The sequence below is a fragment of the Cinclus cinclus genome, chromosome 2 (assembly GCF_963662255.1).
Source record: "Cinclus cinclus chromosome 2, bCinCin1.1, whole genome shotgun sequence".
Lineage (NCBI taxonomy): Eukaryota > Metazoa > Chordata > Aves > Passeriformes > Cinclidae > Cinclus > Cinclus cinclus.
This window is the reverse complement of record NC_085047.1, coordinates 39,844,532-39,871,469: the sequence shown is the minus strand read 5'-3', so window position 1 is coordinate 39,871,469 and position 26,938 is coordinate 39,844,532. Positions and strand designations below refer to the sequence as shown.

Below are 26,938 nucleotides of genomic sequence, written 5' to 3'. Positions count from 1 at the left end.
AAGGCATTGAACACTCATCTTTGAAGTGCAAATAAGGAATAATCCCTGAAAAGAGCAATAAACATGAGGAAAATTGATGTTTTATCCCCTTTTTTCCTCTGAGTAAATGGAAAAATGGACAGGGAGAGAACAAAGCTGTGGCAGATGAGAGCTGATTTAGCATAGGCTTCTGCTCTCTGCATCTATTTACTATGCCCCCACAGTTTCTTTAAGATCTGGAAGTGCTCTCAAGAGTGTAGTTTGTCAGGATGCAAACAAATCTGTCTGATGACTGATTTAGGATTTAGTAGAATTAGACAGTCTTTGGCAAGTTCTGTGTGAGCAGTCCAGCCTGGCCTAGAAAGACAGACAGTGAGGATTTCTAGATGATTTTGGTGGGGACTGAGGTGCCCAAAAATTTTTCTTATTTTCAGGGACTTCATTTCTATTTTAACCCCTCTTTCTAAACTCCTAAGGAAAAGTCAGTCCTTAGATCTTGCTGAAGAAGACTTTTGGCTTACTCTCAAACACAGACACCTTCCCTCATCTAACTCATCCCAAGCCTGCTCCCATGTGGACACAGGAGACATGACAGTAATGTTCCCGTTTATTACACCTCAATGCCAGCCTAACTGCATCAACAACGTCATGGAGCAAATAACAAAACAAGGGAATTGTCCACAAATCACTTCCTCTTTATTCCCCTCCCCCCTGTATTATACCTCAGGTACACATTCATCAGATTCCAGGAAGGCAAACATTGGCTCATATTTGGACATGGATTCTGTGTATTTGTACTGTACCAACACAACTGCTCACAGGAAAGAATTTTCAGCTTGCAAAGAGCTCTATTACATCAAAATTCCTTTTCATTTAGCTTCAGACTGAAGTTCACAAATACCGTGAAAAAAGATTGCATGGGTGTTAGAAAAGCAAAGGTGTGTACGTTTTGGATTGACTACAATGCCTGGGTTTGACTTCCTACTAGAACGTAAAACCAATAAAAAAATTGAAGTGCAAAAAGTTTAACTGGGATCTGTCTATATGAAAATATATTTTCCACTGTTTTCCTCACAAGAAACTGAGACATATTTGGTATGCTTTTCCAAAGACTGTTAATTCTCACAACAGCTACATTTTGCATTTTATGCATGACTCTGAATGCAAATGCCAATTCTGTGTAGCTTGAAAAAGGCAGGGTTAATATTAACATCTGCAATTCTTACCTCTGAGTCTGAAAATGTTTAAAATATTGTTAGAGTGTCAGTCTGGAGACAAATGCAGCACTAATTCACATTTCTCTTGTCATGATTATGGGCCTGCTTGTCTCTCTTTTGGAAGCTGTCCAGTGATATTACATGGCTGTTTCTACCCCTGATAGGAATGAAGGTTCATCCTCTGCCCAAAAATGCTCTCTTGGTCAAGAACCTACATGTACAGCAACTCAGTACTGTAGATGAATAAGTGTTGAGTATATTGTGCCTGGGAGAATATACAGATATGGGCAAGTTTGAAAGAGAGATTATCATTAATGTGCTAAAATGCCTTTATATATATCCTTTGTAGCTCAAAGAAAAGAAGGGGGAAAAAAAACCAAAAGGGAGCCTTACCAGGGAGAGTAATTGGTGTCTCAGGCTGTTCTTCACAGCCCGCTTCTTCTATACCATGTGCACTTATCGAATAAGGCCTGCTGGCTTTGTTCTTAAATACAATCAGTACAGAGTCACCAACCTCAGCATGGAGTAATGGCCCTAAATTGAGATAGAAGATGCCAGTGATTAATGCTGCTTTTCTGAATTCTACAAACTTTCAATAGCTTGGCCTAGGAGTGGAGCCAGGGTCTCTATCAAAATCCTTCAGCTTTTCTTCCAGGAAAGCCATTAAAATTGGTTTATCTCAGCTGATAAAAAGCTCCATATATATAAATAATCCCTTTTCAGTCAATGAAGAGAATTTTCTCTCTGAAGACAGGTCTTTGGACAGCTGGTTTTTAAGGAAAATTCCTGAGGATGGTTTTTGAATATTTCAAAATTTCATTTCTTAAGCTGGCAATCACCACCTTCTTTTAAACTTTTTTTTTTTTCCACTCCTGTCCTTCAGGAAAGAAAATAGTGGATATATTCATAGAGAAGGTTATACCGAGGGAACAGCATGAAACTGCATCAGGGGTGGCTTAGTTTCAATATAAGCAAAAGGTTCTTCACTCAGAGGATGGTTGGGCACTGGAACAGTCCCCTGCAGGGAAGTGGTCACAGCCCCAAGCCTGACAGAGTTCAGGAAGTGTTTACTCTCAGGAACATGGAGTGATCTTGTGCAGGGGCAGAAGTTGGACTTAAATGTTCTTCCAACTCAAAATATTTTATGATTCTATGACTATTTTATGACCAGTTGTTGCCTGCTTTTGAGCCCGTAAAAAACATGAGCTGATGGTTATTTTATGATGGGTAAAATTCTGTCTTGCCCAATTGCAAATACAAACCCATCCCCTTAATATTGTTTTAATCTGTTTATAAGAGTTTCCCCCATGTTACAAGCTCTGAAGCTAAGGTGCATCCTGGAACTGCCATTATAGCACTCCTTAGGATACTCCTTATACATGTTCAAGAATGAATTCTTTAATTTGGAAAGAATCTTTACACTCAGCAGTTACATAAATAGCATGTGAAATCACTGATACCTGGAACAGGTACGCACCAGCGTTCCTTATTTTCCATCTTAAAAAAGCTAGAAAACATCTTAATTTTTGGAAAGCAATCCTCTTGCTGACCACAGGCTTGGTCTGTGAGACATGAGAGCTACTTGCCCAGGATTTCCAAGTGTTCCTCCTCTTCTGTCCTCACTTTGTGCTGTGTGAAGTTGCCACTTGTGTACTCCCTGTAAACCACCTTCTTGTATTTTGAGCCGATCAGGTCCTCTGCTTGGCTCAGAAAAACATGCCCATAGCTGCAAAATACAAAGACAATAAAAGCACTAAAGTGTATATATGTGAAAGCTAGTAGCTGTTGTGTTAGTCAGAATAGTTTCAATGAGAATTTACAGCTTGATCCAATGTGCTGGTGGATGTGAAAGCCCTGAGAAGTTTTAAATAGCAAGAGTGATAATCCTCACTGAATGCACACCCTCTTCAAACAGGTAAAGCTGATGATAAGTCGCACTCTCCGAAAATTTTGGGAGCACAGATCCTTCACTGGAGCTGTCAGAGCAGAGGTAAAGCGTGAGATGAGAGTGGTTTCAGCTGCCATCTCCAGCTGCATCCTTCACTCCAATAAAAGATACTGCCTGTCCCTGGAGACCTGAATGCTCTTACCATGATGGCTGCTTTTGCTATCCTGGCTATTAGTCAGCCAGTGGGAAGATGATAAACAAAGCTTGACCTTTGAAAACAAATGTCATCATCTGAGATAAGAGGGAGCTGCTTTACCCTTCCCTCTTGCTGCTGTGTGCTGCACAGGTTGGATGCTTTCCCAGCATGATGATAAAACAGATGAGATGGTTTCCCAGCATGATACTTTCCGTTCTTCACCTGGAAGAGGATGCTTTCCAGGTTTACCCTTAGTTTGTTGCTGCCCCCATGGGATCCCAGAGGGCTGACTCGCCGGCAGAGGACACTCACAACCCGCTGTGCAGCTGAGAGTTCATCCTTTTCTGGGAGCAGCTCTCTCCTGGCAGCTCATCTCCAAGGTGCCCCGGGCAGGGGAATTGCAAAGTTGGCTCACAATATACTAAATAAAACCAAAAAACTGCCCCAGGGATACTGCTTACTGTGTAGTGAGCTATGTGTGCAACAACAGCATTTGACAGTACTGGAGTTCATGTTTTCTTTAAACTCACATCATCACCTGTGACTCTTTAGGTGTATTTTTTAGTCTTCTCTTCCTCTGCACAAGGAACAATTTCGCAGATGTTTTTCTAAGGTTTATATTTATTTTATTTTTATATGTTCCTTTTTACTTTCATGAAAGTGTCCTCAGAGGCCAGTCTATGCAATATGATCTGGAATATGTATTTTTTTCACAAGTTTTTTATTCCTTAACACAGTAAAGTGATTCACTTGCAGGGTTACTTATATTCTGATCTTTTCAGGGGATCTAGGGGCTACCATGTTGCAGGAAAGCAGGCTCAGCACCCCTTTCATGCATCTGCATTGCCTACAGGAACTCACATCTGGAACAGGTGACTGACTTTCTCCTCTATGAAAACCAGAACTCTGGGATGGCAAGGCTGGGGCGAGTAAGGGAAAGGAGGGCATTGGGAGGAAATCATTGTAAGGTTGAGCCAGGGCTGGAACACAAATTGGAAACCTTCTTGAATTCAACAGCATTACAAGACACTCTGAAATGAAAGCATTTGAAACTGGTGCCTGTGAACTAGTATAGTCTGAGAGGCCGTGACTTTGTAAGTACATTTTCTCATGTTATGTTTGGTGAAAAATTCCTCCTAAAAAATACAAGGCTGGCATCATGAAATGGTGCTTCAAAGTTTCCCCTCCATTCTGTGTCCTGTGCCCACAGCTGTTTTTTGGGTTGGGTACCTTTCCTCGTAGCTGCTGATGTTGTAAGTCTTTGGTGCCGAGCTCTTATTTGAGGCATAGTCCCACTCAACTTCCTCTGCAGCAATGTAGTAGAGCCTCATGGCTCCACGCTGCTGTTGGGCTCCGGTGGTGTTGTGGCAGCTGCTGACCTCGTAGAGATGTTTCATCCCACCAACAAAGTGATCAAAAGTCCTGCAAACCACTTTGAATGTGCCTGGAAAGAAAAGCACATGACATTTAAGCAATTAAAAGAACCTAACAAGCAGCTGGGCAAATCCTAATCTGTGGTGCTGTGTGGAAAGTTAAGCAAGGGGAGGTTTAAATAGAATGATAGCATATTCTAGGCTGGAAAAGACCTCCAAGATTATCAAGCCAGCCATTAACCCAGCACTGCAGGAATGGTGACTCCACCACTTCCTGGGCAGCCTTTTTCAATGAACTAAAATTCTGTGATGCAACCTGAGGTTATTTCCTCTTTTTCTTTCACTTTTTACTACTTGGGAGAGGAGACTAACACCCAGGCAGTTACAGAGAGTGACAACATCCCCTCTGAGCCTCCTTTTCTCCAGCACTCCCTCAGCCACTCCCCATCACCCTTCTGTTCCAGACCCTTCCCCAGCTCCATTGCCCTTCCCTGGACTCACTCCAGCCCCTCAATGTCTTTCCTGTAATGAGGGGCCCAGAACTGAACACAGGATTGGAGCTGTGGCCTCAGCAGTGCCCAGCACTGGGGGACGGTCACTGCCCTGCTCCTGCTGGCCACACCACTGCTGATCCAGGCCAAGATAACAATGGCCTTCTTGGACACCTGGGCACACCCTGGATCATGTTCAGCCACTGTTGACCAGCACCTCCAGGTCCTCTTCTGATGAGAAGTTTTCCAGACACTCTGCCCCTAGCCTTTGGCATTGCATGGGGTTATTGTGAACCAAGTGCAGGACCCAGCAGGTCTTGACCTTGTTTTGCTCCGTAGAAAAAACTAGCCTGCTCCATCTTTGCTCAGAAATCACCATAAATTACTTCTAACTATTTGAGTTAGATCAGCTTGGCCAAGGAAGCTCTGAGAAGCCCTTAGATGTCTGGCAGCAAGAATAAGCTTGCCAGTAAGCCTTTGCTGCCAGCAAGTCCATGCTGCAGACATGCCCATGAGGAACACAGGAAGACACAGGAGGAAGTATTCATTGCAAAATTCAGTAAAGGCATGGAGAAACAAGGGGTGTGTTTCAGAGATGCTGGTTCCTTTTCCCTGAGCACAGAGCCACTGGAGCAGCCTTCAGTGCAAGGGACTCTCCACTAAGCCCCTGCAGTTTCTCTGCTGTAATCAGGCTAATTGAAGGGCTCTGCAATACAGACACAGACCCTCTATACAGGAATGCCTTCTTATGACTGTTTATCTATATGCACAGTTGAGGTAAACTGTAACTTTCTGACCCTCCATGGAAGGCCAAGCCACCATGGGCCTTTTTGTTTTCATAGCTCTTGTGGTCAAAGACAGTAGTGATTGTGAGAGCATATTTTGACATGTTCATGGGCAGATTTTAATATCCATACTCTCTTTCTCCCCATTTACAGGCATCTGCAACAGAGGTCTAACCTGGCACATACACAACTCCAATGCATATTTCTATCAGATGCCCTGGCCATGGATGGCCCTTGGAATAGCCTTGTCCAGCCCTGATGACTCTATTAATTTAAACAGCGTTACACCAATGTAAAGCAAAGTAATCTTGTACTCTGTATTATGAAGATTATTTGGTGTCTCCAGCAAACAACTCATACTCTCCTAGTTTGAAGTATGAATCACTGGATTACCCATGAGATTTAAAAGTACCTTTAATGTATAAGCTTCTGAAGAAACTCCTAAAGACTGACTATTATTGAAAAGCTTTTGTTGAAGTTCTAAAATACCTTAAGTGATGCTGACTGTCCCCATGACAGTGAATTTGCTTTTCTAAAAAGTCTGTTTGAATTATAAAAGAGAATTATAAAATTCTGTGAGCATCCTGTTCGCTATCTCTCTGCCTGCTGCTCTCCCCATCCCCACGTCATTAAAGCCTCTGGTCTTTGGTGCACATGCATGTTTAATTTGGACACCTTCCCAGAAAAGTAATCCAGCCTGAATTCTCAGCTATGCTGTGTCCCCGGGGTCTCTCTCCATGCTTTCAGCCTGCTTGTGCAGAGCAGAGCAGAGCATCTCACTGTCTGTTATTTTGGCTGACTGGTATCTACAAGTGCCACACAACCTAAATCAGTTCATGAACATACCCACACGGTCTGGTTGCATTAGTGCTGTCCCTGATAAATGAGGAAACAAGGCCAGCCCATCCCTTGTCGTTCCTCTCAAGTCGATGGTGTTTCCTTGGAAATGAACCCCGTGCATATCGTAGTGACTGCCCAGCCCAATGAGGTGCCAGGAGACTTTGTCATCCTTGCACATGGCCAGGCCTGGCAGGTTGCCATACAAGTAGCCATTGACAGCTGGAGGAGAAGGAAAAATACTGATTAGCAGCAGGTCCACAGAAAAGCATTACAGAGCTTCCTATCACCTACCTGGCCAGAGGCTCATGACTCAGCAAGTCACTAAAGGGGCATTTTGTAAAGCAAAGGTAGCATTGGAGGACACCAAATTAACATCAAGTGCTATTCCTATAAACTCAGAACTTCTACCTCTCTGGTTTTAGCCTGTAAAATCTTGTAATAGCCCTTTGCAGTGATGTAGCACTTCTTCTCTGACCTTTTCACTGTACCTCCCATACAGCAGCCAAGTGTACAAATTTGGTACCTCCTTTCAGCATGGAGAGTGTATAACCAGGTCATTAAGGCTATGGAGAGGACCATAAAGAGTTTGAGTTACAAATTCAATTCTCATGGAGCCTTTTTATGTGATTTTTACCTTTGATTTTCACCTTTACTTCCTAAATGTACATCTTTATTTTACAAGGGTGTTATGAGGCTGAACTCCCTCATGTTCTCTGTGATCAATGTATGAAAGATGCTATAAAAGAACAAAACTTCAGGATGAGATCCATCTCATAGCAGAAGAATAAAAGAGATGGGTCCAGAAACCCCCAGAGTTCCCTAAAAATATATATCTAAAGCAAAGATAGGTTATGTGATTTCCTCAAGTCTGTCATCCCAGGTATACCTTGGGGGAGATCCATGCTGAAATCAGATACTTGCATCCAGAAATCATGCTGTAAAAGACTTTTGGCCATTTCACTAGTCTTTGGGTCTCCTCTTCAGAGGGGATCACTGTCCAAATGGATGGGAGATGGCAGAGCAGGGCAGGTAGAGTTTACTGCATGAGCCAGTGACAAGCCCAGCAGTGAAATTTAAAACACTAGTGAACATTGGCTTCTTCTGCAGCTGATGCCTGTCTCTGGCATTGTGCCTTTTTATAGAACTAAGTGCTGTATCTAAAAACCAATGCTCTGTTCCCTTTTCCCAGATATAGTTGGTAGATGGATGCATTTATTGCCATTGTGACTGGGGTTTCAACAACAGGCACTCCAAGGGCATCAGGAGCTGGCCATAACCTGACTGACAGCTTTCCAGCTCACTCTCCAGTGCAGTGCAGAGAGCTATGAATGGTGTTAAAACCTGCCAACTCATCTTCCCAATATGATTGAATAAAAGGTATCATTAACAGATATTAGATATTTTATACCATGCATTTTGTTGGATTCCATGAAATCAGCATCTTTTTCATCTACTTTTGAAGGGTCTCCAGTAAACACTTCAATATTCTTGTTCAGATACCAGCTGTCATTTTCATCAAAGATTGAAAAGAGGAGGTAAAATTCTCTGTCTATTCCTTTCTGTAGACAAGAAGGAAGACAAGACATTTAAAAAAAAAAAGTCTATTCAATAAAAATGAATAGGTTTTTATAACAAAGCTTTCTTTCCCCTGAAGCCACCTTCTTACTAAGTCTGCAAAGAGATAGGAATTGGCACCTTTTCATCAGCCAGGATAAATAAAGTGTCCATTACATAGTGTGAAAAGAGTTATTATTTGCATGGAAAAGACAAAAAAGCTAGGGAAGAGCAAGGATATTAGGGAATGAAAATTTTGTTTTCTTAAACATCCTCTTAGATCAGCTTTTACCCTGAGGAGTGACATTTATGTAATCTCCATAAACTGAGATGGGAACTGGGCAAATTGCCTGTATGGGAACCCCCAGTGCAGCACCCTGCTCTTAGGGACAAGCAGATATTCATGTTGGGCACCTGTGTCCCGTCGTGATTCAGGGTGTTCTTCCGACAGACCAGCAAAGGTCCCACAAGGCCAGAGTTGGTGTCCTTGACAGCATCGGTGGCTGAATAGTACAGGTAGGTCAGGCACGGGGGGTCACTCTCTGTTGGACCTCCATTCTCAGGCACTCTCCATTTGTAGGTGAAGGTTTCACCTGGCTTAACGTGGGCTCCTGGCTTTGGGTAGCCTGTAGAGAGAAAGCTGAGATGCATCAAGATTACAGGAAGGCTTTGTCTTCCTGATGAGGAGAGATAGATGGAAGTATAGCTACTGTGGAAATCCTCATGGCAGTTATGCCATGAGAATATCTCACCTGAGTCCCATGCCATGGGGACAACCAAGCCCATTCCCCACAGAACAAGCTTAGTTGCTCCACCCAGACACCTTCTGATGCTACGCTGGATTATCTGGATTCAATCACACAAGACAGGCAGAGCTCATCCTAGTGCTTAAATGGCTTGCTCTAATGTTTGTAGCTTATCTGCCCTAACATGGAATTTATCTGTGACACAAACTCAGACTCAGCTTTTCATTAAGCACCAAAAAATCAATTAGATTAGTGAGTGCAGCTGGAGCTGTGGCTCTTTAGAAATTCAAAACAAATCTGATCCTGGTAATTGTTTCTTTTTGATTTTGTAGTGATGCACAGGAGCCTTTGTCAGCATTTCCAGAGAGTGGATGATCTTGCTTTTTGTTGGAGGCTACTTAGAAAGGATTTGGGCCATTATCTGCTGCTGTGCAAAGGGTAGATTTATATTTTCTTTGACACTTAAGCATCCATCATCTATATTTTCTCAGCACAGTCAGTCCCTACTACTCCAAGAAAATCTTAGAATCTTAGACACAAGTGAAAACAGCAGTATTACATCTGAGCACAGCTATTTGCTGCAAACTGCAGCAGAAAGCAGAGTGTAGCTTCCACAGTATCCAATACTACTGGATTCATCCTGCAACAGTGGTCAATGAGGCAAACATTGACTAGGAGTCAAAAGCCCTCTGAGACTTTCTGAGACAAGTGTCAAATGCAACATGCAAGGGTATTTCCTGAGAGCACTGAAAAAGACATATTATCTGCAGACATCTCTAGATGTGAGTATTTTTATTTCCAGTATTTTCACAAGAGTAAACTGCACTTAGACAATGCACAATCTCTGAAACGTTATTTACCCTCAGCATAAACCTACAATCTCTGCACGTATACCTACAGGATTTCTGCATATATACACTTGTAGATAGATGTAATGGAAATCCACAGCACAAAAGTTAAAAGGAGAGAAGGGGCAGAAAGATTATTGATGAATCTGGAGTCAGGTTTCTCTCCAAAGACCCAGAGGTGTGCCAGCTCACTCACGGCTGCTGAACTGTAGGTTTTGGGTTGATTTTGCTACACACTAACGGTTGTGCAGTGCTCAAGGTCACTATTACCAGAGACTGTTAAATGAAAACCCAACAGATCTGCAAGAAGGAAGCTTCACTTCCATTGGAGAACCATCTCTGACATGGGTGGCATTAGGATCTGTGCAGGTAACTTCAAGGCTGAACTCACTGCAAGTTGTTTTTTTGATGTTTTGCCTCCTGGCAAATTTGTTGAGTTGCAAGCTCAGTAACAAGAGACAACAATTTAATAAAGCCTTTTGCATTGATTTTATTGTATGATGAGTTTTACATGTTGACCTAATTCTCTCCCAGCACAATTTTCAAAGGAGGGATTATGTCCCATGAGTTTCTTTTGATGTGTTGTAGTGAAAACAAAGCAATTTACGCAACAAGAAAACTACATTTCTTTTCAGTGCTGAAAATGCAGCAAAAACTTTTTCAGAGACCACAGCATTATCTCTGCAGATGCTATGAATGTGATTGATCTCACTTTAACTGGACCATCTCAAGATTAGTCCCTAACTCAAACTCTTGACTTCTGTGATTGGTGGAGACAGAATCACATCTCCAGAGGGTCTTCTTGTCACTGACTGTAAAATGTGCCTATCAATTAAATGTGACATGTAACATTCAATAGTTAAACTTAGACAATAAGGTCCTGTTCTCACACAAAATGATAGGAAGAATTTCATAAATGCTCCATTTCAACATTTATGTATTTATGAAAATTAATGAGGATTATCACTGCTTCATGTCCAAGGGCAATTGGATAAAAGCTGCCTTTGAAACTGACTATCCTGATAGTAAAGAGAGGGCAATGCCCAGCCTGGATTAGAGAACTGGGAGTGATGCAGCTGAGACCATATGGATAGTTATAGCTAGACTCAGCAGGGACATCATGCCAGATCTGAAGAGTCATAAATCTGGAGCGTGTCCAGAGGAGATCTACTCCTTGCAATGGAGCAATATTAGATTTGAACTAATAGAAATTGGATTGTGCTTGTGACTTTTGTTTAACACAGACCCCAGCTAGTTTTAGATATCTTGTCTGGCACATATCTGAGGAGAACCATCACATTTGCAGATCTGCGGAGTCCCATTGATTGTGACATGAAGGGTAGATACAAATTAATCAAGTAATCCATTCTGTGCCTTAGCATCCACAAAAGGGCAAACTGCAGAGCTCAGCAGCAGATTTTTGGACTCAAGTATTCTGGATATAACAATACAGTAGTGCAGTCAAAACTTACCATCTAAGTAGGGAGCACCTTCTGACAGCTTGCTGAAGCTTACACCATGGGCCATAATGCTATAGCTTCTTCTGGCTTTATTGGCAAAAGTAACCAGCAATGTATCTCCCACTTCAGCTTTTATAACAGGGCCTTAAAAATCAGAGTGAGGGAAGGTATTAAAAGGGCTGCTCTTCAGCATATTTCCACCAAAAGAAGAGAGAGCTACGTGCACTAAATTCCTCTCTCAGTCCAGATGGTTCTACATTCAAACCTGATGTAATGACACTAGGGGAAAATATTCACTGTACCAAGTATTCCCAGGTGCTTCATGTCCTCTGACCAAGTCTTCTTACTGAACGTTGCATCAGTATATCCCACATAGTGAACTTTCCAGTATTGCCCTCCTATTCTGTCAGTCCCTTGGGTGAAATATGTTGCCGATTCACTGTGGAATTAACAAATCGGACTGGTTAAAAAATTGAAGGTTCAAGCAGAACCCTTCATTTCAGATAATGTTATTACTCCAGATGCAGGAGAAATGACCCCCCCAAGTTACTAATCTGCATGCAATTTTCTAGTACACAGAGAAAGATATTACTGGTTTGAATTAGCCAACAAACGAGCATTCGTTGAGCATAAGACTTTTATGCTTAACCCTGATTTACTTAGGGAGACCTCTATATCAGCTTATCTTAGGGCAAGAACTGTGCACAATGTGTGTCTAATCCTTGCTGGCTTTTCTGGGAAACACTATAATGCATCTTGTCCTCATCAGTAATATCAAGGGGGGAAATTCTGCCACCGTGGCACGTCTGAACTGCACTAATTATAAGTGTGAAAGCTGCCTGAAGATTCTCGATGAAGGGTCATTAACTGTGTTGAACTTGGCGTGCCTCACTTTCCCCATGGATTTATTGGAGTAAGATAAGTGATTCCAGAAGGCACCTTGAAGCATCGTAGTTATGCATCTTGCTTCCTGACAAGGGTGCTTAAATCCATTGCTCCCTGCCCCTTACAATTAAAATTAATGACAGTGCAGGACCTAGCCCATGTGAATCACTGGGGCAGTGTCACACAGACTCCTGAAAATAAAGCACAACAGGAGTTGACAAGAAACCTTACCTGCCAGTGGCGTTCAAACCCTGCCCAGTGAATTTATCATAACCGTCAGGTCCATAATTCCAGAGCACTTCTTCAGCAGCGATGTAATATCTTCTCATATGACTGGTTGATGAAGAGTGAGACAGGTTTTTTTGGCAGATCTGAACATCATATAGTGCCTCCATGCCACCTAGGAGGAGAAAGAGTCTGGAGACAGTCCTTGACCAGCTGCAGTGAGCAATCTCATGGACACAAATGCACATTCAAAACTCTCTGGGAGCTACATGGATTGGAAACAATTACTACAGTAAATTTCTATTTCAAAATACATTCTCTACCTACAATGGGCCAGATACCAACACCCTTCCCTTGCGAAGTGATACATTTATGCAACAGGTGAAACCCACAGATATCAATTACACTGTTTAGTGGATTTATTTACTCAATTTCTTAATCTGCATAAGGATGGTGGAATGATTTTGGAGGTCAGAGTGCCTCCAGTAACCTGCAAAACATCATATCTTCCCCTGACTTCCACTGAAATACAGACTGGTGTTTTCTGCTGAAGGTATTTGCTGCTTGCCAGAATTGAGTCTGTTTTGCCTGATGCAAATCCCACAGGAATAAATACGTAAAATTTTCCTAACTATGATAATTATACATTGCCTGCTCCCATGACACCTAGTTTATGATATATGCTTTTGGGGTCTTGCACAACACAAATATCACAACATCACCACCAAATTCCTTCACATAATAGCTTCTGAAAACACTGCCAAGTTTTGCCTGATTTCCATAAAGCAAAAAGCTATTAAGTGTTCTGCTGGAATTATTTTTTTTTTTTCTGTGTACGTACTTATCTACAACAAAAAAGCTGTGTTGAACAAATGGTCTTTAAATCTCCCCTCACTGCTCATCAAAATCTCAGCTTTAGCTAGGAAGCATGGTGACAGGGCTGGGTCTAGCAAGTCTTCTCACATGAGTTACATGGCCAAGTCATTCATACTGGCTGAAGATTTGGCCCAGTATGTATCATTTCTGGAGACTGAACTCATAATCATGACGCTTAGCTGTTGAAAGAGTTGCAAATATTTCCAAAGCCAAAAAAAAAAAAAAAAAATGCCAAATCTTGCTTTCCCTGAAAAACATCTCCCACTTTTCTCCTCCGGACATACCAGAGGCTGTGTGAGGGAGATCTACAGCAGCGTACCTCGTAGGTGCTCATTGACCTGGCAGGTTATCAGCCACCTCCCGGGGCTGCCGGGAGTCATCTCCGCCGTGATGAAAGTCGCTGGGAAGAGACCGATGACATCCGCTCTCTGGTCTCTGCTAGTGAATGTGTGGCCATAGAAATAGGCAGCGTGGATGTCTATCTCGCTTCCCATGCCAAACAAATGCCAGGACACGGAAGCGTCAGCACACATCTCCAAGCCGGGGAGGTTGCCATATATGTAACCATTAATAGCTAAAAACAGAAGTAGGAGACTTTATGAGAGGTGGAAGAAAAGTGCCACTGATGCCATTTCTAAGGATGATGCTCTCCTGGCCCAGATAAGAACATACCTGAATGTTCACTCTCAATAAGGCCCTCAGAGGCTCCTTGATGAAGAGTAACATTTTGAACATATGTGTTACTTCTCTGAATAATCAAATGCCTCAAATTTTCTGTCAGTGTCTGTGAAAAACATCCTGGGTAATATCAAGATGTTGCAAAGGCCAGGTCATCACCAAAAAGGCCTGATAATGAAGTTAACTTGTTCTGCAGCTATTTAGCATGGCTGGAATCTATTTCCTCTTGTCCTAAGTCATAAATATACCATTATATGCCAGGCTCAAGCAATTTAGATTTGAAAATTATATCAGCCAAATCAGTGAAGTCCGCTCTGTCTTCCTCAGCTTCCACATCTGATAATGTACTAGGACACTAGGAGAATGAGACTCATATTTTGCAAAATATTTTATTTCCTAGGCTCACTGGAACAAACAAAATATACAGATATCTGGAATTAACTTTTTACACCAAATGTCCAAATAACACAAAGTACTATAGGCCAATATATCTCTGAAGGGCAGGAGTGGTTATACCAGCCAGCCCATCATCTACAAGCCTTTTGAGAATTTTTTCAATACACGTCTCAAATTGCTCTGCAGCTTTCTCTACCCTTTCCACAGCTGGACCAAAAAAAAAAAAAAAAAAAAGAAAAGAAAAAAAGGCTTAAATCTGTTGCCTAAGATAAAATGCTAAACAAATGTCAGAGCTGGGCATGAAAGCCAAATCTCCTTTTTGCAAGTGTCCTGCTGTTTTTAGGGAGAGGTTTTTTTTATCAGCACAGTACTTCAACATTCTGACCCATTCCTTGCTGATACAGATAAAGGAGAGACATCACAGGGGACAGAAAGTCCTTCTGAATTGAAAAGAGCCTGGTCACTGCTGTAGGTCACCGCTGTAAGTCACCATTTACCCAAAAGTCCTTCTTACCATGCATTCGGTTGCTGGTCTGGAAACCTTCATCTTCTTTGTTAACTGTGTCTGGTTCTAAGCAGAAGGTGTTTATATTCTCATCAAGGTACCAGCTGAAGTTTTCATCTACAATGCTAAACATCAGGGCAAAAGCATTAGCAGCACCAGTCCCTTCTATTGTGGTCTCATCTGCAGTTCCTAAATTGCAAACGAAAAGGAAAGTGATAAAAAAAGCCTGGGACAGGATTGAATTTAAAAATGACAGTAACCTTGATGCACTCGAGGAAATACAGTTCTTTGCCTGTAGTCTGCAGGGCAGGATGAATTTCACCTAATTTTGCTCTTCTAAAGCATTTTGATCCCACTCCAACTTTGAACAGATGAGTCCCTCCAGAAGGCAAGGCTAAACTATGTCAAGCTGATATTTCAGTATTTCTTTGGTCCGATATGAGCACAAGCACCTGCCAGTATCTGTGGTCCCATTTCCCCACTCTTTGACCCGTTGCACCCAGCCCTGTCTCTTAGTCAGTGTTAGCATCTGTGTTCCTGCACAGTGAGCCAGGTCATCAGCTGGGTCTATCCAGAAGCCAGTGACTCTTGTTTTTTTGACAAGGAATTAAGGAGTCATGAGTGGTAGCCTGCACTTCTGTTGCACTGAAGTGGATGCTGAACCATACCCCCAGTGTTCCTCTAAATGTGACTCACTCTCCACAGACCAACAAGGAATCCATGAGAGTTATCCAGGACTAGATACCTAAATTTAAAAAGGCTGAAGACAGGATGAACATAATTTATTCCAGCTAAATTCAATATCTTTATCCCATTATCTATTTGGGGAGCAACCTGAAACTATAGGGCTGGTGATACTGAGTAGTCTGTTATTATCCACTGGTGGGTGTAGACTTCATTCCAATCAGTCTATCTCTGATCCCATGAAAACTTTCACTCCCTCTGCCTTCTGCAGAAGAAAGCTCCGAGTCTTGCTCTCAGTCCTGCATCCACCACCAGCAGTTGGAGCACTAGAGCAGTAACATCATGTAGATGTCCACCTTCATGAATTCAAGGCCAACATGCAGATAATCTGCCCTTTCAGGCTAGGGTTGTTTGGGATTTGCTGTCTCCTAGCTTCATGTGTTGTCTTGTAGTTATCAGCTCAGCTCACATACTCAGTTCTGTGGATTTCAAAGGCTCTCGATGAGAATGTAAGTCTGAGACACTTTAATTGTGTGAGATAACCTGGAAACCAGGCCTGTCTTTTCCACATTAAAGTCTTTCTCTTCCTCACATATAGAACCTACTTCACTTAGAATTACTGTGTATGAACTCAGGGCTGATTTTATACTCTGGGAGTTACTGAAAAGAGGTGGCAGAGTTACTTGTGCCCAGGGGAAGAGGTGGCAATGACTCAGCTGATAAAGAGGAGAGTTCTGGTTCATGATGGCTTCAACACAACATTAGCAGACTATAAAATACATAGGAAGCTGTCCAGTGCACATCCCCAGATGGTTGTGAGATATAACTTGTAAACAAAAATAAATACATACTCTCTACGTGAAAAGAATTACGAAGATTTGACTTCCAAATATGTAAACACTAATGCCAAATTCATCCATCCAGCTCTAACTCGATTTCCTGAGCAATGAGTCCTTTGTTCATCCTGAAACTTCCCCAGTTTGGGAATGCTCATTTTTGGTCTCGGCCACGATGGGATGGTCACAGAGCATTCTGCAGTCCCTCCACCACCCGAGGCAAATCTATCGTGAAGCCAAGGGGGAGCAGGAAAGGGGTTATCCCAGAGCTACAATACCTACCCTGGGATGCTCCTGGAATGGCCCATCTATTCCTTGCCCCTTTTTATGGGCTATGTAGGGATAGACTCTAGACCATCATGTTAAAACCTGTAAGCAAAAATGACTGTTAAGATGCCAAGCTTGGCAGAGGGGCTTGCTCTATCAGCGTTTCCAGCTCAGTACCTTTTTTACACACCAGCAGAGGCCCAATTAAACCAGATGCAATATCTCTTGGTGTGTCAATGTGAGAATGGTAAATCCAAGTCAAGCAGTTTGAGTCTGCCAAAGTTGGGGAATAATCTTTCCTTACTGGCCATGTGTATGTGTAATTTCCACCGGGAACAACAAAGTCGTCCTCTTTGCTTTTACCACCAGTTCCATCAGGGTAAAGTGCTCCTAACACATGAAAAGGAAAAAGGAAGACTTTAGCCACACTTTAGTTGTTTTTGTTAAATAAATGTGTAGTTTATTCTGTTTTAACTTGTACTTATAAAATGATAACAGCACGTACAAATACAGAATCACGGAGAAATTATGAAAAAACTCAGAATTTCTGACAATCTCATCACAAATATATTGGGAGTTAAAATCCATTTTTTATTGGTTGATAAAGCTTTAAAAATGCATTAACAGGCTCTATTTTTTCCTAGTCTCTTCACTCTTATAAGTCATCTAGAATTTTGTCATCTAACAGTGTGCATTTTTTCACAGAAAACTGATGAGACTACTGGCTGTAGGCACATTCACACAACCCTCGAACAAAAATATGCATGCACAGGTCTGGGATTCTGAAAATTAGATCATGTCTGTTATAGGCCAAAAGAGAGGAAAACATTTAGTTGCAAGAACTCCATCTATTCAAATAGACTAGAGGTAGAAGGAAGGAGGGAAGATGCTTCAGTGCCTTATGATTCAGAAAAATAATTCAGCCAAAAAAGACCCATCTAACCTGTTTCATTACTGGATTTATCCCAGGTGTTGAAAGTTTATGGCAAAAAGTTTTGAGATGAGGCTGTCCCTGGTTTTAGTCATCAGCTACAATTACTGATGAGTTTATGAGAGGGTGATCTAAAGTGCTCTGATGTCAACGTCAATAACAATAAATACTTGGACAGACTTGTAGTCATGATATTAGTTACTCCAGGGAAAAAGAGAGGAAAAGGCAGGCCAGATTTTACCTTCAGAATCCTTGTCATAGAAGACCCCATGTGGGTGCACAGAGTACGGACGGGAAGCAAAGTTTTTCAGATGGATGATAAAGACATCCTCTTCTTCTCCCTTCAGGACTGGACCAAGGAACCCCAGCCATACTGCTTTGGGGACCTCCTGGGAATAAGTGTCGTCTGTGAACTGCCTAAAAATAGCCTTTTTGTACACACGTCCTATCCGGTTGGCTCCTCTTGTTGCATACACACTTGCAAACCTAGTATAGAGAAGGGAAAATTTGAGAGACAATAAACCTATCTTAAGAACTGATCAAATAACTGGTGCTTGCAGGGCAGACAAACAGTTCCCAGGGACACATCCCATGGCTGGTGGAATTAAAGCTCAGGAATACGTCAGGACAGGACTAGCAGGGCCCAAGCCCCATTCTGTACAGTAACAAGCATCCCACTCGCACGTCCAGTCTTCAGCACAGTTGCTCCAAGCCTTCATTGAGGACCAGCCTCTCAAGCCTCAAACTGCTCAGTTTTATTGGCTTCTCCCTCTTTTGAAGGTTCAAAACCTCACTTCTAAAAGCATGACTGTTCAGAATGAAAATAAAACCAAATTAAGATTTTTCAAAAGCCAATAAGAGAGATTCTAATCAACCAGCTCGACTCCCTGGAAGAGTAGCACTAAATGTGTTCTGCATGAAATGCATAACTTCCACATTCCAGAGTCTATGTTTATAGCAACTCCAAGTGATGGAGAACCCACCATATGGTCAGTGGTTAAAATATTATAACTTTTAAATACCTGCTCCCTTCAAAGCTTAATTTGCATTTGCAGTCTAATATCATCCTGTTCCACACTACAACCACTAGTTCCAGTCCAATTCTCTCTCAGATCAAAGGAGCCACATGCAATCAAAAACTTCTTTTCTATGCAGACAATTGCACAAGTTTTAATTAATTGACTAAGTTGCCTCCTACCCTTCTTCTGGACAAACCAAGCACAGTGACACTCTTTATACCACAAGTCTTATACAAAGCTCTCCTTTGAAAGCAAATATTTCTCTATCTCTGTTGAAATCTGAACACACGAACTCACAGAATAGGCAAGTAATATTCCAGCTAGGGCCAGAGATGCTCCCAGTCAATATTTCTTACATAACTGGGAATTAGTTTTGCCCTTTTAACAGTAACATCATACCAGTGACCCACGTTCATCCTATGTGTGATGATATAAAATCCATTTTTTAATTCTCTCTGTGTTACAGCTGGTAAATATGATATACAATCTTCGTCCCTAATTATAACACTCAATGAAGGAAGAAATTAATCCCTTTGCTACACACCAAGCAGGGGATTATATGACCAATTTCACCATAACTGACCATGAGCTTTTCCATCCCCTGAAGATTGTTTGAGCTTTCATGCTTTCTTAAAAACTCATTTAAAAGTTTAACTAAATTTTCCTGAATAAAACAACTTCATATTTATTGTGAGGTTTTTGACCGGTCAGTTTGCTTGCTTAACCAATTTTGTTTAGATTCTTCTGTGAATGCAAGCAACTGAAGTGGCAGATGTCACATAAATTGGAAGGCATGATTTGCTTTAAGTTCTCCACCACAACATTCACTTCTCCCTCTACTCAAACATTTCCATGAACCTGTGACTTCTATGACACCATAAAACACAACATCCCACACCTGTGGTCATAACATCTCCACAACCACTGTCTAAAACAGATCCCTAAAGTGATCCAGATATAAAAGCCTCCAAAAAGTACACATTTTCATTTGAAACGTGCACTTCATAAGAAAGCCAAAGGGTTTGGCAGTAAATAAAACATTGCCAATGATATTGCTGGGGCAGAAACTGTAGGGTAGGATGGGGGGGAAGGGATAGAAGCTTCTCATTCTGCTTCTTCACAGAATAATGTATGCTGGAAAAATACACCCCAAAAGCAGGGTTAAGGAATGAGTTATCAAGAAATCTGGACTTTCAGTGAATTATCAGGTCTGTAGTCTGTGCACATAGCAAGACCTGGCAAGTCACACCACATTCACCAAGGAGAAGATACCTTCTATTGCCTGGGGGAAGAGCTGCTACCAGTGTTTACCACAGAGTGGGAGGTGGTGTCAGTAGAAGTGCAGTGTAAATGCACATGCTTCCTTACCTCATGGCAATGTATTCACATGGCTATGCTCTAATTCTAATTATGAATTGATTTTTTAAATGGTTTTTAAGATATTTTCTCTAGAAAAACAACAAATTTATTTTTTCAGAAAGTCCCTGTTTTCAGGAGATATTTTTCATCAGGTTTTTTCCCCAATTTCACCAGCCGCCAAATATTTTGGTGCAGCGGTGCCATGCTTTTGCCATGGTGACAGTGTCATTATGTCCAGACAACACTGCACACTCTCTCATAACACCCCTGGGATACACTGTCACTTCTGAAGAAGAAGAATTGTACCCCAGAAAAATACACTTCTTAGTCAGGTTTTGTTAAAGGCTCCACATGAGCCTAGCTCCTTTAAATGCATAGATTGTGATCCCAAAATCCAGTTAGATAGTTAGTTAGTTCAACAAATCGAAGTTCAAGACATTACCTTGAGATAACCCTCTAGGCTTAGGCATGGAGAAAGTCTCATTGCCTAAAGCTGTACTATAATACCTGGGTCTGTGCTTGCCTCCTAGTTAAAGCCATCTAAAAGTCAGGAAAAGAAGTCTTTTATAATGGCAGCTTTCTGAAAGGAAGACGGTTCAAATGGGTGCCATGGGTATCAGCTGGAGCCAGTCACAGTATAGGTGATGCTCTGTGTGTACAAAGATGTGTTTTCAGCACACCCTTTGGTTTCCCTCAGTACCCAAAAAAAGAGCACTCTGGTTGTTGTGAGTCCCATTCTAGGTGCCCAGGCTGCCCCATTTCATCCAGGAGGATTTTGGGGGCCCACCTCAGCCTTACCAAGTAGCTGGTAGCTCCGTGCCTTTTTACATGTGTTGCTGTGGTTCGAATTACAGTGCTTAAATTCCTTTTGCATATGGGATATCCACACTGGACCTAATGCCAGAATGATTCCTATCTGTCATTCTTCTCTTGTCACAAGAACACAAAGTTTCTCCCTGCCTCTTCACACTCCCCTGCTTGTTTCAAACTCCTTCATCCTCCTGGCAGCTTTGTGATGCTGCTGTCTGAACCTCTTCCATCTTTCTGATCTTCTGAAGCTGTAAGTGCTGCTCCTCTAAATTTTAGCTATTTCCTTCCAACTCAGTTGTCAGCCTGCACTTCATGTGCATGAAGTCATGATGCTCTGACAGCCTATCTTCTAAAGGCTCTGGGACTCCATCCTCTGGGGCAGTACCCATGCAAACTTCCTAAATTCCTTCCTTCATCTCCTGCAGATCAGAGGTTACACACAGAGATAAGCAGGTTTGCAAATCAGCATTAAAAAATCTCCTTCCAACTAAGAAAGCTATGCAAATCCTGCCTTCATTTCTGTGTCTGATATAATTTCGGGGCTTGACCCCTCTCAGCACTTACAAAACTTACAAAAGAAAAGCTGGAAATGCACCTGAGTGGAACAGGGAATTATTAACAGGGAATTAACTCTAGTTCTTTGAAATAAGTGTAAGCATAATTATAGATATCCAGTTCCCTGCAATGACAAGCAATACAACTCTTCCACAGAGAAAAAGAGTAAAACAGGAGTGTCATGTGGATTCTACTCCAAATCAAGACTAGACATGCAGACAATCTGCTGTTTCCAGGTAGGTCCATGTGTGAAGTGCAACTTCTACACCCATTTCTTTTAATTTCTTTTAAAAACAGAAGTGTTTTGCCATAATTTTTACTGTGTTTATGTTACCTTTGATCTCAAGGCTACAGCCTAACAGAGGTTATGTTTTCCAAGAGATGCTTACATGAACAGTATGTGTAACAGTGAGCAGTAAGAAATAGGAATACACCTTGTGCATGACCAAGCAAACAGCTCTTCAGTGGCCTGGAGACAGATCCTCGCAAATACAATTTCAAAGCCTCCTGAGTTTGTTTGCTGCTGTAATCACCACTGAGTGCCAAAAACCAGCACTCAGAATAACTACTAGATATGAAGTCATAAATTTTCTCCTGTAGTTAACATTCCCAATAGCTACTGCACACTCCTGCATGCAAATGAAAATTTTCTTTTTATTGTCATTATTTCATGCAAATCCCACACACTTTACACTCCTAACCTTTTAAACAACCATCTTTATGGGTTTATTCCCTAAAATCTGTAGATGGTGAAACCTTCCTTACTCTCCACCCTCTTTACATATTCTGAGTTTGGGTTCATAACCATTTTCTTTATTCAAAGTCCCTGATTTTTCCTGTGGCTGAAGTAAGCCAGGACAGAGCTCCAGACCACCATAACTGTTTTAATCCCTGTATCGTGTAACCTGCTCAAGGTAACCCTCCAAGGAAACATGGCTCCTGTGCCCAGGCCAGTGCAATGTCTGTGCTTGAGTGATGGCCAGGGAAGGGGGAACAGTGGTGCCAGCTCACCTTTCTAGATGGCACTCGGACCACAAAGTGTCAAACGACAAAGATGAGTCTGTTCTCAAAAGACAGAGACACAAAGTCCTCAAAGGATGCTTTTAGGCTTTTTCTGACCCACAGAGGTCAATAAAATCCATAAAAATCTTAGATGAGGCTCTGTGGTGTCACTGGTCTGGTATGATGCCTTCCCTCCTACAATAAACTTGCCCCTGAAGTCAGTAACAAAGCTCCTCTCAGGCTTCATTAGAGCCAGGATTTCACCTCAAATACTCTTTTGATGTTGACCCTACCCACAATGATCATCTCTGCTGTTGCAATTGGGTTATTTGGCCTCATAGTGACTCAGCCATTAGTGTAGCATCTGTGACGACAGTTTCACTGTCATTTCTCTGGGTGGGATCTCCTCATAGGCAAATTGCAAAAACTGTGTTTGATGCTGTGGTTAACAAAAAACACCAGTTAGTGTCAGTGGGTGCAAGACTTGGCCCAGATAAATGTAGGATTGGTGGCCTAAAGAGAAGGGATGAGCTGCTACATCAGGCAAAACTTGCTAACATCTACCACCAGCAGAGCAAGATGTAAGCATCCATCACACAAACTAGTATCAAGTTAATTTCAAGGGATTATCAACTACACTTTAATCCTGAGGGCTGAGCTACTGTGGGGAAAGAAAGACTGGTGGATGTCAAACCACAACACCTAGGTATATTTTCCTCTTGAAAGGCCATTTGATCATTAAAGAAAGCAGAAAACATCCAAGCTCACCCTCCTGCAGCAGCAATACCCACACCCTAACTCACAAAATCTCGCTGGGATCTGCAGCACATCCAGCAGCATTGACAGCACCTTGCACCCTGTGTGTCTAGCCCAGCATGGTTTAATTATGCCAGCTCTTCCACCAGTTATGTCAGGTGGGAAGGGACAGTGCCCACCTTCACAGCTCACCTATGCTCAGTGGCCATAATCTGGACCTGCAATTTCCAAAGACCTGTGTGCTCCAGAAAATGTAAGTTTAATTTCAGAAGGGAGAACAGAGAGTGAAATGTCTTGGTTTTACACACAGCACTCCAAATTATGAGAATTAGTAGAACATCTTGAGGCCTCAAGCTTTGACAAGACAAAGGGCAGAGATGAAAGTCCCATTAGTCTTTTTACTTTAAAAGTACTGATGCCAAGCAAGATACTTATTGTGTGCAAGCAGCAGGCTGGCTCTGGAGTACTGCAGTAAGACAAAGCATAATAAAAATTATCATCCAAGCAGAATAGTTCTGCTAAGACAGGGCTCATTTGGGCTAATCAGCTCTGATGAGAGGCAGTCTTTTCAGCTCACACCCAGGCAGGTTCTGATGCAGCACTAGGATTCCTGGCTCCAGAGGCAGCTCACTCAGCACCAGCACAGAAGGAACTGAGCAGCATAGTCGTGTCTGGTGCCAGGATGGGCTCACCTGATTTCTAGCCCCACGCTTCAGCTACCAGAGCCTCCTTTGTCCTCTTTACTACTAAAAAGTTAAGGTTGAGGATGATATTATTGACTTTGGCAAGTAACATTGAAAATCATCTCTTAAATGTCACTATCTGATTCAGGTAATGTAACACTTTCCACTGCACACTTGCTAATTCAGGATTTTCATTAAGTACTGAAGAATAAGTGGGTTTGATTATATCTCTGTGGGCTAGTTGGAATCAAAGGGAACATTCCTTTTAGTGTATGCACCAATTCTTTTAAAAATAATCAGCTTGTCTGCAACCTCTTTATCTTCACTTCGCTCTCAATAAAACTGATGGGATAGTGCCCCATCAGATGGGTGCTGTGAGGATGCTTCACAAGGCAAGAAGTGCTTGGCTCAGCAAGCCTAGGTGTTGCTGCCTGCAGAACAGAACTGGCTCAAAAGACATTCCCTACTTGGAAACTGGTCCTTGAACTTTGCTTATGGAACTACTTTTTTGTAATATCCATAGGAACCAATTAATAAGCTGAAAAGTAGCCCATTATTATACTGCTTTAAATTTAAATTAGAGATTATCCTAAAGAGCTGAATAGCCAGAATAGCTGTTTCTGGTTCACTATTTAACCCATATGTTTATGCAGACACACTATTATTCCAGAATACAGCACTTTATCCTGGCTCAACTCAATACAGTTTAAAAATGGAGAAAAATAACAAAAATCACTTAATTATTCTGCACATAGAGTTCATAGCAAACATTTCCCCAGCTTTGAATGTGTAGCCTAGACTGAAATCCTCTGTGGGTAAACCTTTTGCAATTAGCATTCAGTAATTATTATATTGCCATGATGACTGAAGGCATAAGGTATCTTCCATCCCTGTGTTGCCATTTAGTAAAAAAAATTGCATTTATTTCACAGACTTATAAGTAAATGTGCCATTTGATGTTCAAGGACCACCAAGTGCAGACAGCCTCAGAAGTACAATTTACAGAACAGATTCCAATCTCTCTATGGTATCCCTCTATTGAAGACCTCTCAACTGAAATGGATTTATAAGTACCTGCTCTTCAGTTCAAAGCTGCTCTTCTCTCAAAGCTGAACTACTCTATAGTGAGAGATCTTCTAGTTTAGTGAGACGAGAAAGTTATCCTCTGCTATAAAGACTAGGAAAGTGAGAAATTCAGGTATTTAATACAAATTAAGGACAATTTTGCCAGTAAAGCTTGTTTTCATGGGTTGGGAACAAACTCTGACCCTTAGTTCTACCTATAAATGTAATGCCTATTGACTTGGATGCCATCTGGGACCTCTAGCTATTAAAAGTTTAAGCATAAATTTGTGTTGACAAATAAAATTCTTTCTCATCTCATTCTTGTGACAAAATAGTTTATTTTATGAAATTCATCTGAAAGTGATTCTGAAATTACTTACCACTAGAGACATGTCCAGACTTGCTTGGGATTTCCTGAAAAGTCAGAAAGTACATTTCCATTTCTAGCTTCTGGGATGCAGTATCAAGCTCCCAGTGAGCCTCCAAACCTGGTACAGAGACCAGGACCTTGTCACTTACTCACAGCTCCCACTCCGATCCCAAGCCTAGACACTGAGGAAGGATCCCCAAAACACCTCTAGTATGTTGAACATATTAATGAAATGTTAAAAATATTCCCACACGTTTGAATCCAATGATGTAAGAGCAATTCTTTTAAACAAAAATAGAATCAATTCAGACGTAAGAAAAAAAAAATTAGCAATCAAGGTGGTAAAACACCAGCACACATTGCCCAGAGAGGTGGTGGAAGCCCCATCCATGGAAGCTGAATGCAAATTCAGTTTGGATGTGCCTCTTTACAACCTGGCCTGGTTGAAGATGACCCTGAACATGGCAAGGGAGGTGAACGAGGACCTTTAAAGTTCCTTTCCAACCCAAATAATTCTTTAGACAGGCACCAGGGATCAGAGCCATCTCCATCCAACATCCAGGCCAGCTCTCCTGCTGTGGGAGGAACACACAGCCAGCCCCAGCCGTGTGGACATGAGAACAGACACCTGTTCATCACTGTGCTCACCTATGTTCTCCAGTTTCAGACATCACCAGGAATTCTGTCTGACCATTCACTGTTGTGCATCTAAGCTCTTATCTAAACACATTTCCAAAATGGAGGCCCCCACAGTTGCACAGATTGCATGGATATAGGGACTTGTATCGCATTTGTAGGTACTATACACGTCTGAATTTCATATCTTATCAAGTTCCCCAAATTTTATCAGGGAGAATACTTAAAATGACATCATATGCCAGTAAACAGGGTTTTGTGTTTTATTGCAAAGAGTGTCCTTGATTATAACAAAGTCACAGTTTGCTTTCTGATATCAAGTCCCAGGGTTACCTGCATCTCTATGAAATACATACGATTTTGAGCCCATACCTGATGCTTTTTTGACAAATATCAGTTCATTAACATCCTCTTCAAATACATATTATCATCACCTTGCTTAATCAACCACAATGGAAGAGAAATCAAAGCCTACTTTTGCCTTGAAGCTGAATTCCCACCTACTACGACAACATCATCAGAACAAAAACAAGGAAAAGGCCATCTCAGGACATTTGCAGCAAAATAACCACATTAACTGGTTTTGGTTTGGAGTTGTTGGCATATCAAAGCCCCCAGTCACTTACTTGTCCTCTAAGAGGCTTTGCCCCGTGATCAGATTTTTCCCAGACGGTGCGTAGTCCCAGTTCTCTTCCACAATCCCGAGGTAGTAAGTTCTGTTCCTTGCTTCCACCAGTGCCCAGAGCCAGAGGAAGCCCAGGGCGCGGAGGTGACCACCGCGCTGCGCGGGAGGCATTTGTGGTGCTGGCTGCGAGGCTGGCACCTGGCACCTGGCACCTGGCACGGGCAGGCAGCAGCAGGAGGCACCACAGGGAGCTCACCCCTCCCTCCCTCCCAGCTCTCAACAAGTTATAAATAAGGAAGGGACAGAGCAAAGCTCCTCCTTTCCAGCAGGTTAGAACTGGGATAGGTAGAGAGCCAGGCTATGCAGAGCAGGGAGAAGGCTGCTGTCATGGCAGGACC

At 42.0% G+C, this 26,938-nt stretch overlaps 1 protein-coding gene across 1 annotated transcript in view; it reads right to left on the bottom strand.

The window, feature by feature from the left end:
- The window catches only part of HEPHL1 (hephaestin like 1), a 32,337-nt gene extending 5,626 nt beyond the window's left edge, over positions 1 to 26,711 (bottom strand). Inside the window, exons 1-14 of the mRNA XM_062514347.1 lie at positions 26,542 to 26,711; positions 17,902 to 18,146; positions 16,907 to 17,119; positions 14,952 to 15,131; positions 13,683 to 13,937; positions 12,494 to 12,662; positions 11,680 to 11,816; positions 11,390 to 11,521; positions 8,738 to 8,949; positions 8,178 to 8,328; positions 6,776 to 6,988; positions 4,511 to 4,724; positions 2,783 to 2,922; positions 1,590 to 1,730 (exon numbers count right to left, since the gene is read on the bottom strand). Of these exons, the coding sequence (XP_062370331.1) occupies positions 1,590 to 1,730; positions 2,783 to 2,922; positions 4,511 to 4,724; positions 6,776 to 6,988; positions 8,178 to 8,328; positions 8,738 to 8,949; positions 11,390 to 11,521; positions 11,680 to 11,816; positions 12,494 to 12,662; positions 13,683 to 13,937; positions 14,952 to 15,131; positions 16,907 to 17,119; positions 17,902 to 18,146; positions 26,542 to 26,711 (2,572 nt within the window). The remainder of the gene's footprint in view (positions 1 to 1,589; positions 1,731 to 2,782; positions 2,923 to 4,510; positions 4,725 to 6,775; positions 6,989 to 8,177; positions 8,329 to 8,737; positions 8,950 to 11,389; positions 11,522 to 11,679; positions 11,817 to 12,493; positions 12,663 to 13,682; positions 13,938 to 14,951; positions 15,132 to 16,906; positions 17,120 to 17,901; positions 18,147 to 26,541) is intronic.
- Between the last annotated feature and the right edge of the window lie 227 nt (positions 26,712 to 26,938).